General features: G+C 39.9%; 1 protein-coding gene across 1 annotated transcript in view; it reads left to right on the top strand.

Annotated features, from left to right (window-relative positions):
• The window catches only part of LRRC16A (leucine rich repeat containing 16A), a gene marked incomplete at its 5' end in the record, with an annotated part of 110,808 nt that overhangs the window by 12,178 nt on the left and 87,247 nt on the right, over window positions 1–11,383 (top strand). The window contains 3 exons of the mRNA XM_008947093.1: window positions 1,869–1,944; window positions 4,530–4,618; window positions 9,102–9,196. Coding sequence (XP_008945341.1) covers window positions 1,869–1,944; window positions 4,530–4,618; window positions 9,102–9,196 — 260 coding nt within the window. The remainder of the gene's footprint in view (window positions 1–1,868; window positions 1,945–4,529; window positions 4,619–9,101; window positions 9,197–11,383) is intronic.

The following is an 11,383-nucleotide window of genomic DNA, read 5'->3' as shown; positions in this document are numbered from 1 at the left end:
TGTCGTTGTTTCTTTGGAGGAACTGGTGCTCCTGGTGAATGGGTGAGACAGATCTGCTGGTGGTACCTTCTGCCTCTTTTGGGGGTAATGGTCTGCAAGATGACCAGCTCTGCTCCACTAGTGTGATGGTACCATCAGCCTGTCCAACGTTTGCTCTGTGGCATTCACCACCAGCTGTGGCTGGCTGGTTACCACCGAGCAGATAAACCAAAATTACACTTGAAAAATTGTTCTTATGTTCATTGCACGTACAAGACAAAAGCACTGGCAAGATGGACACCAGAGGTGCTAGTTAATATCTTCTTACTAATTGCTCCAGAGTGATGCAAAGGAGGAACAAATCTCTATGTGGACATTCCTGCCTGCCCAGCCTAAGAGAAAAATACCTCTGGGTGGGTGTTCTCCACACCCTAACATTTCACTTGTCAGCTACTGCTTTACATGGAGATAAAGAGCGTGCCTGTAGGAACAAAAACAATGTGGTGGACAGAAATAAATCTGTACACTTCATGAAGCTGATAAAACTCTACGATGCCAGTGTAAATGAATTCACCACAAGACTTGATGTATGCTGTGAACAAGATGAAAAATAGGCTTTATCTTTGAAGGGCACCACACACTACTTCCTCTGCAGGAGGATGAAAATGATCCATCTGCATGAGCTTCACAGTTGGTGGGCTACAGTCTGGCTGCAAAATGCTGCACCTTCTTACTGTTACCTTAGTGATGGTCTTGTACTTCCAAATCCAGCAACTGCAGTTCCCAATATAGCCTGCTAAAGGCTTCTCTGTATGATGTGGCCTTGTCTCCTGCCTTTCCTACATGTTTAACAACCACCCTGAAGTGTCTGAATGTTTGTAGAGAAAAACTGGAGGAGAAGGAAAGGGAAAAGGAAAAGAAGATGGGAGAAGGGAGCTGCATTTTTAGCGCAGATCTCTGTCCCGCTGTGTGTGTCCTGAATGAAAAGCTGGGGAGTGGGACTGGGATAGAAGAGCCAGTACTTTAAAATTTCTCCCTGCAAATCCCTGAGGCTGGGATGGCACTGTTTTGCCGGTCATAAGTTCATGTATGTTACAGCTCTTTGTTTCATTATAAAGACAGGGGCTTCCTAAGTAGCTGTTTAGTGCCAGTGTGTATGAGTTTAATAGGTTGCATCAGAATGGTCCCCATGCTGTGCTGCTAAGTGGTGTGCTCTGCTGCTTGATGGAGGGTTCTGCTGGGGGCTACTCTACAGACGTGACATTTATTAATGTCTCTTATTGGAGAAACTTAACAGAGGGAGAGCAGATCACATTAATAGGATGGAATGAAGAAAATGGGAACAACTTAGAATTTCATTTGTGAAATCCCTTTTACAATTAAGGAAGGCTTGTGCTGAAAGTTACATTATCCTTTTGCAGGTCTCCTGCTTCCTGGGGGAATTTAACTATAGAGATGAGACAAGGAGGTGTTCTCTAGAAGCATTCAGTCAAGGAATTATATTAAATCATCAGACTGCCAAAAAGCTTTTTAATGTCATGCTAAATTATAATTATGGGTGATTAAGAAGCTTAAATATGTCACAGGCTGAAGAAAAAGTAACGCTAAAAGTAAGAATGGCAGCCCAGACAAATTCCTGATTTAAAAATTCATATTAACTTGAATGTTGGTTGGCCAGTCAAAATTTTGTATTAAAACAGGAAAAAGACACATAGCTGCTGGTGTTGCTCATTTCTTAGAAAGCAGATCTTTCTGTAAGGGGAGTGGTAGGCAAGTAGGGTTGCAAAAGTGTGGGGAATTAGATAGGGAAGAACACATAAGAGATTGTGTCTAATGACCAAAGATGACAGCTCTATGAAATGTGTGTAAAAGTGTTTTTCTTTTTCTAGAGACTTAATACCTATAGTTGCTGCTCTGGAGTATAATCAGTGGTTTACAAAGCTGTCCTCCAAGGATCTGAAATTAGTAAGTAATAAATTGAAACAGTATCCCTGCTTCTACCAGGCTGTGCTGTGTTTTACAGAATGCTATCACATTTTTCAAGGTAAACTTTTTTTAGGCAATTACAACTGGGCAATATATTAAATTTTTTCTCTTGATCATATCAGGCAAATTTAAACTGTTTAATAGTTAATTCATGCCATAGAAACACTGCTGAGAGTCAGGTCCTGTCAAAATTTCAAGTGAATACAGTTTGTAAACTTTGGGGAACAGTAACAGTAGCCCATAAAACTACTTCATTAGGCATTGCTAGTTCCACCAAACAACACTGGGTGACTAAGTAGGAAAGTAACTTTAAAGCAACCAGAAATCTCAGTTGCGTTTTGGAGATGGAAAGAAAATTATCAGGATTCTATATTTTCCTCTCATATGAAGCAGGTTTTTCATTGTAATTTTCATTACAGCTTTATTTTTTCTCCCAGGTTTCTGAAGCTAAATAAGTGTTTAGTGAAGTGTGACATTGGTATTATTCCATATCAGTTTTCCTTCTGAAAAGCAGAAAGGGGGCAAATCTAAACAAGTTGGACAACTGAAGAAAGGGCCTAGAAAATCAGTAGTTAGGTCACATCTTAGGTGACCTATTTCTTCTAAACTTGGAAGTTTATAGTCACAGGTAGAGTTAGTGATTTAAGAAATTGCTTTCACACTCGCATCCAGAAACTTTTGTCATTAGAAATGAAGGTTGAGTCTCATCTTGTTTAAATGGATAGAGTTTTATTGATCTGAAAATACTCTCACTGCATTCCTAAGCTATCATTTGCCATGAAAATTCAGTAGAAACAAACTTATGTGACTCTTGGCAGAAGAGTAGGCAAAAAAAATTTCTTTCTTGCTGGAACATCTTACTTGAAATTATGCATGGAATGGAACTGGGGGTATTTTTAATCCTGTTGTAGTTTGCTATTAAAATCAGCATTGTTAAAAGGTACAATGCAAGTAATCAGTTTCTGCTTCAATGAAATGAGATAGTTTGCTTAGCTAGAAGACTGGCTGGTGTAGTTTACTTAGAACAAGAATGGGCCCTATTATCAGCCTGAGATATTTTTACGTGAAAGACTTTTTGCATTTGTAGCAACTTTTATGTGGAAAAAAATAAACTTTGTCAATCTTGAAAATGCATCAATTCCTTTAAAATAATAAATCTTTCACATATTCAATTTTCAATCAAAACCACCAAGAAAATATAAATTGTTGGACAGTAAATCCATGCCATAGGAACATTGCTGAGGGTCAGGATGAGGTCAGACATATCTGGAGGCCATTGAATGCATTGTGCTTCACGAGTCCCACACTGACATTGTGTTTGATAGACACTATCCATAGTGTTTTTATAGTACATGCGCGAAACTTTCCACTTGCAGTCACACTGCTGTAGAAGCATTGTGATAATATTCTGAATTATTAAAATATGGAAGGCAAAGATAAAATTAGGAAGATGGCTGAGTTGATAGTCATCAGAAGAAATTGTCACCTTTACTGGGGAAAGGATTAATAAGATTTTATATGTGGCAGAACGGCTTTGTTTAGGGTTTTTTTTAGGATATCCAGTTAGCTTAAAAGTTAAAAAAACTCAAACAAAATTAAAACGACCCCCTAGAAAATGTCAGGCTGTCATTAGAGAGACAGATGTCCCAGGTATGAACATCACATTGCTGGTTTTAAAGGCAGATAACAGAATAGTTACAGCACTTCATGATCATGAGTGAAATTCAGCTTTGGACATCACATGAATGTTGGTTAGTGTATGCTGTGGAAAAAAGAAGGCAAATCCAGAAGCGAAATAAAAGATTATAATAAAAGGTGATGAGGTACAGAATTCACTGTATGGCTTTTGAATCATTAAGGTTGTATCTCCCTATTTGAATGCACACAGCAGACAAACTCTTTTGTTATCATGCGTGGTTCATGGTACTTGCAAATGTCCGTGTGAATTCTAGAATCCAACGACACTAAGATCATGAGATGGGATTTATTTTGGTGTAGGCTGGGAGAATTAATGTAGAAATACACTGGCCTTTAAGCACTATCCTTGGCAGTCTTTGGAGGACCTATAGCTAGAGTGCTCTTGAGTTGTTTGGTTGTTCGGTTGGTTTGTTTGGTTTTGTCTGCCTTGTAGCAGCTTTTTGTGTGTTTCTTTGTCTCCCTTGATAAGGCTTTATTCTCCTTTGCACTAGTTGCCACTTTCTTCTGAAGGACTAGCATGCATATAACAAGATCTATTTAAAAATTGAGTGCCTTTTCTGAATTGTAGTGTTTGTTTTTTTTACTACCATTATAAAAATTCTGCCCCCTGTGATTAGGTGGCATGATTCGTAAATTACTTGCTTTTAGTCTTTTAAAAGCCTGCCACTTGCTTCTCTGAGTCCTTTCCAGAAATCCTCTGTTTTCTACCTGACTGTCTCTTGGATGTTTCTGGTATTTTTACATACTGTTTGTGTGACAAGAACATGGCTGTGGCCTGGATCCCATTAGGATGTGCAGCTTATAATTCAGTAACCATCTGTTCCACGGCTGTGTTCTTTAACACTGTTCTGTCTTTTCTGTGGCAGTCCGCGGATGTCTGTGAGCAGATCCTGCGAGTGGTGAGTAGGTCCAACCGACTGGAGGAACTGGTGTTAGAGAACGCTGGGCTCAGGACGTGAGTAACGCCTTTGAAACGTCACATTGCTTACTGCTTACTGCCAGTAAAGGACATGTGTGATGTGTGTTAGCCAGAATAAATGCTAAAAAAGTTTGTGCTCAGTGTCTGCCTTATTCTGAGAAGCCTGTTGTCATAAGCTTTTTATCATTTAAAAAACAGTATTGAAGGTTTTGTTAAAAAAGGATATTATTCCATCTTGCATAGCACATTGTTTCTTTCCCAAGAGAGCTGTTTCTATCTTAACTGTTGTTTGCATCCTGCTCAAATATAACAGGACTTCTACATTAGAAACTTTTTTAAAGAAACAAAAAAGTTGATAATTAAGTTTAATACCTTGCCATAGCTTTAGAAGAAAGGTACATGGAGGTAAGCCATACAATTTAATCCTTGCAGAAGTGTCAAATATGTTCTTGTAGTTACTAGGTATTTGGGTTTTTTTTTTTGCTTCACATGAAATAGAAGCAAAGTAAAGTTACAGAGTAGCCCAGCTAGAAGTATTTGTAGCTGGGTTTAGTGTTAGAGTAGCATCCAAGACCACATAGACAAGATCAACTCTAGTGCTAATGAATTTTTTTCTGTTAATAAAAAACAACAGTGGAAAGGTGAGAGAACCAGAACACTATACTGAATTACAAATAAAGAAGGGAAACAAGCACAGGAAAAATACTTGCTTTGCATTGTATTCTCTTCCATTGTTTGGTTTTTTTCCCCCTTTTTTAAAGTGGGGTTTGCACTGAAATAGAAAATTGCCGAAATTACACAGGAAACTTGAGGTGGAGTTCAGAGTGACACAAACTTTCTGATCACACTCATGCACTGCCTCTAGTAGCTGTCATTTAAACATAAGCACTTTGTTTTAATCCAGTTTTTCTTGCAGTATATGTCATGAAATCCAGTGATAATCATTAATATGAAAAGATATATCAACTATCTTAGCGTATTGTCTACCTTAACTTATCACAGTTGGATTAACTGGTTTCAGATCTAACAGGATTCAACAGATAATCAACCTGTGACTTTGGTTTTTGTGTCTCCATCTACATGCACAGTGTTTGGCATTTTGCCTTGGTGTGGATCTGCTCTGATCAGCATTGTCTGTCTGTTTTTGTCAAGGACGCATTTGTCAGTTTTGGCATTTATCATATCTGCTTACTGGGAGGAAATCCTGTTGTTTCTGGGTATCTTCCTTCACATAGCTTACAGACCAGTCACTTTTAATGAGCTGTGACAGAATGCCAAGCCAGGGTTAAGAAAGAGCTACCAAGAGCAATGCTTTGAGGAGTAACCTGAGCAGCTACCTACAAGAGTGTATTTCTGCAGCAGGGTCAATTTAAGATGCTGCCATTCTTTTCTACCTCCAGTCACACATTTCTGTGGTTTGGTTTGGGTCATGGCCCCATAAGCACTTGTCATCCTCCCAGCTGATGAGTCTGTAAACTATTGTGCAGTAGCAGTCGTAAGGACCCAGAAGTAGGGAAGTGTGGACTTGCTGTTGGGGAAAATAGGATGTCAGGTGAAAGTCACTGTCTGATAAGGTCTGTGCCAGTTTAGATGCTCTTGCAAATTGTATCCCCATTGCTATTTCTTTAACAGACATAAAGGGTGTGCAGTCTGGGTTAGGTTGGATGACTTTAATGTGTGTAATAAACACTAATGTTTTGGTAGGTATGTTAACTGAAGCAGGTGACATCCAGATTCCAGGGAAAGGAGAGTCCTTCAGGAGGACCTGAACAAATGAGCCTGAAAAGAGAGTTACAATCCCTGAGGTGTTTTAGAGAAATGGAACAATATGTGATTACCAGAATATTCATTCCCACGAAACTGCCAGACAGATTCTTCTGCCTGCGAAGTCCTGTTGCAGGAGCTGCTGAAAATTGTCTATTTGTTGTGTTCAAGTACTCTCTGAAAGCTGGCAGGCAGAACATCCCTGTCTCCTTCCACACCTTCATCCTCTGCAGCCCTGTTCCAGAGGGAGCTATGGCAGAGGGGTAGCAGCAGAGGTGCCTGCTGCTGGTACCTTTGACAGTGACCTTGCAGCCCATCTTCCCCTGCTGGGTGGGCTCCAAATGTCCTTACATCTGGCAGTGTTAGTTCCTCTCACACATATGCTGCTTTTTCCCCCCCCCATTATAGGCATGTTGTCTAGACAGGTCTTGTGGAATGGTTCTGTTGATCTGAGATTTCCAGATGTGTGGCTTTCTTACCCTTGCTGAAATACCCTTACTCTGCTGTACCTGTAGTGAAATTGAGTCTTTTGGGGGCTTTACCTCCAAGCCTGCGTCCTCGGTTCAGGCGAGCACGGCTGTGCCGTGCAGACAGAGCGAGTGTGGTGCTTTAGAGAGAGTGTCAGGCTTATGTTGCACACTCTCTTCATGAAGGGTGGAGCCAAAAAAAGTAATAAACTCTAGGACTTGAAAAAAGAGTGGAAAAGGAGGTGAAGGGATGTTACCCAGTGAGCAGAGCCCAGGTACCTGTTTTGGGGAGCACAGGGGGTGGGGAAATTGTATTAGTTTTGTCCAGAATGAGCCTTGGAGTCCCGTGTGGCACACATACATAATCTGGCACTTCCTGGTGGCAGCTGATTTACTGTGTCTTTGCTAAGTAGTTCACACACACCCAAGTTGTCCAAAAAGTTCTGGTAATCCTGCCTGTATCTGGAGTGGAGTTTGTAAACAAGTCTTGGAGGTGTAGGCAGAGCACTGTAATGACAAGAATCTCTGAGGGGTAAAGGAAGAGAAGAAAACTTGCCACTAAGAAAGGGTTTCTTTTTTTTTTTTTTTAACTCAAAACCTCATTTTTCTTGGCTGGACATAAGGAACTTGATTCAGTTGCCTAAGCACAGACATCTAGTGCCATTTGAAATGCTGGAGTGTATCCAGAGAGTGCTGGCAAATGTAACTGAGGACCTACAGGAGATATGTAGTCTTCTGCAGCAGCAGCTGGTAGCAAAGCAGGATACCCTGAGGCCTGTCAGGTGGCAGAGATTGAAGCCCAGAATTTCTTTCTGTGGAGTGTTTCTGTTCCATGCTGCTTGTATTTTGGGAAAAGAATACCCTTTTCCTAAAGGAAGCCCATCATCCTGCATTTACAACGCTGGAATCTGTTCTAGCCCCAGGAGTCTGTTTAAGGACATGGGGTTTCAAAGGGAAACTAAACTTTCCTGGAGCATCTCTGCACTCAGGTACACCTTGCAGCAACAGATAACATAACCAAAAAATACTGAGGTTATTGCTGTCTGATCTCCAGTTCTCAGCACAGAGGCTGATCTACTACTTTTATGGTAGGCAGGGTCTGTCCCAAGGAAAGAGGGCAATGTTCACTATCACTCTTCTAGCAATGTACCCAGTAGCTCTCCACCACTGACGTGCAGGAGGTAAGATAATGTACTTCAAGGCAGAGAGAGATTGAAGCTCCAGGTGTATTTTTGATTTCTACCTCAGTGTCTAACTAAGGTGGAGTAAAAACTCTGAAGTTATGGTCTCAGTTTAATGAAAGCACAGAGTAGAGCTAATCCCTTAATACAGGAGAGCTTCTCAGGACAGGGACAGGTTTCAGGATTTCTCTTAGAGCTGGTAACAGCCAACAGCCTTCTGACTTCAAGCAAGGAATGTGTCTCTATCAGAGTCTGGCAGTGTGGTTATGTAGGAGAACCCAAGCTAGCTTTGAACGTTGTGCTGTGGGTGGTGGTAGCCCAGCTGCAGTGAAATGCTTTCCAACAAGGCAGTGTTCCCTCGCCTCTCAAGTGAATGTGGAACCACTAAGGATGTAGGTCATACTACTACAGCTACCTACTATAGATGGTTAAAGTTAATTCAAAGCTATCTGTGCTGCCTGTCCTGGCTGTTGTGAGCGTTACACAACAGATAGACCATCATCTCTCTTGGGACACATTGCTGGGACCGTGCCAGTTATAGACTTTGATGCTTCTCACTGGAAAAAGAAGCAAGCAAAGACCAGTTCATCAGTGTGTTGCACTTCTTTGGGAGAGCTGTTCCTGCTGCCTTCTGGATGTGCTGCAGAGCCCATGTGCTTGAGTGATTTGTTGGTAGAGGGCTGCTGCAAGCCAGGAGGTTGGCTTGTGAGTGAAGGAGGTGGTGGTTTGCAAGTTGACATATGTGAACCGTGTCTATATATCCCACTCATAGTGGCATGGAGGAGATGGAAGATGTGCTCAAGATAACAGTTATTCTCTGTAACATCTAGTTTATATCGTAAGATATTTATGAAAAGCAGTTTGAGCTTTGATTGAATGCCCTTTGGTTTCTTAGGTCACGGAATAAATAAATAATAAACCAGCCCACTTTGAAGGATGGCAGATTAGCCAGATAAGCATTGTTTAGAGCTGTGAAGAGTCAGTTTCTGCTCTGCAGTAGGGTAGGCTGCTTCTGGCTAGTAATCCCTCAAGACTTTTAAAGCTCTGAATGTGCTGTTGGTACAGGAGATAACAGGATTCTTTCCCCTCTCTTTTCTTTTCTTGCAGAGATTTTGCACAGAAACTAGCCAGTGCCCTAGCCCATAACCCCAGCTCAGGACTCCATACGATCAACCTTGCTAGCAATCCACTTGAAGATAGAGGTACTGTAACACTTGTATTTTTCTCTTTCTACAAATGTAATGGGAGGATTGCTGCTGCTCTGCTCAGCTTTGCCTGAATAATAGGTGGTTGTTCTGTGTGTCATGCTATTGTGTCCATTATTCACAAGTATCTGTTGTTCACAAACGGCTGACAATCGCTGTTCTGTTTTGATTTATAGATATCCATTAGCTTGTTGAGAAATATTTAAGTGTCTTCAACCAACCGTGGATTTCATTAGATTTCATTACATTTTCATAGGGTTTTTTTTTTTGAAGGAAGACAGAATACAGTGACTGTTTAGCTCTAAAGAGTAAATAAAACGATGTGCCTATTTAAAGGCAATGGAATCAGTTGCAGGATGAAATGTGAGGCAACTTTGTTGCTTGGATGAGATTTTTCCTGACGGTTTTGTGGTTTTATTTCAGACATAATTCTGTATTTATTTTCAATATTGAAACTGTTCTTTTTTTCACCTTTGTGTTGCCAGTACCTGGCAGTGGCATAACTGGTATCTTTGTGGAGCAAAGTGCTGTTGACCCCATAAGATAGAAAATCAAGCTGAACAGTTCAACTTTTGTCACATTGGTACCACTGGCAGATTTTGGAACACAAGTCATTCTCCTCCCTCGTCTACTCTCTTTTCACCCAAGAGGCATTTATTTTTAAAATAAGGTTACATTCTTTCAGTCTGAAGTTGACCCTTCAGTGCTACTCATGTGAGATTTCCATTTGCTTCACTTAATGCATTCCAGGCACACAGTGTTCTGGGATCAGACTATCTTGTGCTTCTGCTGGGCCAGAAAAAAAATAAGAATTTTATACAGTGAACCTTTTCTTGGATTATTTGTTTGTTTGGGGGAAGTTTTTCAGTGTTTATGCTGTCATGATTCAAAATGGAAAAACCTCATTTTGTTTACAACCTGACTCAATGTTTTCAACATGGAATTTTGTAGGTGTCTCTCCTTTCTTGCTGGTTCAGTGAGGAGGGAAAAAAAGATGGGAAGAGTCTTTTTTTTTTCTTTCTTATTTTGTTATTTCTCTTCCTTTTGACTAGAAACAAGTATGGAAATATATTTGGTTTTAACCTATTCAGAGTAGGTTTTTTATTTAAAGTTGTTCACATGAATTGCTTAGACTCTTCTGATTACCTCTTCCCTGCTGATTAGCACTTGCTCTTCTTAAGAATCCACGTCACATGAAAGCCAGTGTTTTGCTGAGGAACATTATTATTACAAGGCACTATAGGCCTTGTACAAAAATTTCTGTAGTAAGCTGGAAAAAAAGACTGTTACATTGATTCTGTTTTTGAAGAAATGTATGTAGATTGTAATATATTAAAGGTTTGGGCTTGTTTTAAAGGAACTTATTTTTGTATTGGAAGCAAATAAGATGACCAAATATTTTGTAGATATTCTACAGTGCAGGGGCTTTTTTAAAAAACAAACAAGCAAAAACAAACAAAAACCTAACAACAAAAACCTCCACACCAAACTCTATCAGTGTGGGTTCTTTCTTTGCAATGAGTCTGTAGATTCAAACTCTTCTGCAGTGTCCACATACAAGATACAAATGAAATGCAGAAACTACAACTTGGAGAACCTAGTAGGGTTTTTTCATTATTTCAGTCTCTGCTATCACATATGCAATTAAGATTTGACCTTTTTATTAGAATTAGAGAAGTTATATGAGTACTTAAAGAGAAATTAACTGTAATAGCAAAAAGCAAATATTGCAGCTTTTCAATTGAAAAAAAATTTACGTGTCCTGTGATTTGACATTCACTGAGTTCAAGGTAGATTTGACTTGATTAAACTGAAGTGGCAGCAGGCATTTTGCAAGCAAAAGCTGATACAGTGGAGATTCATGTAAATGTATGGATTTTGGAAAATAGCTCTCAAAAAATCACCTGCAGGAACTGGATGTTTAATCAGAACATTTTGAAATTATAAGGGGAATAACAGAGTTGAGTGAATTATGGGGAAGAACATGTGATTGTGCCTTGTTTTAACAGAACAACACCCTAAGCTGTTACATATTATTGGGTATCAGTAAGTAAAGACATTATATTACCATGTTAATGCAACTGTCTGTATTCCAGTGGGAAGTGTTGTTTGGTTTAACTAAGGCATAGGACCTGGCTTCAGTTCAGACACAAAGCAGTGTTTGTATGAAGTAATTTACACTGA

This window comes from Merops nubicus, unplaced genomic scaffold, assembly GCF_000691845.1.
Source record: "Merops nubicus isolate BGI_N331 unplaced genomic scaffold, ASM69184v1 scaffold2459, whole genome shotgun sequence".
NCBI classification, from domain to species: Eukaryota; Metazoa; Chordata; class Aves; order Coraciiformes; family Meropidae; genus Merops; species Merops nubicus.
This window is presented reverse-complemented; position numbering and strand designations above follow the sequence as displayed.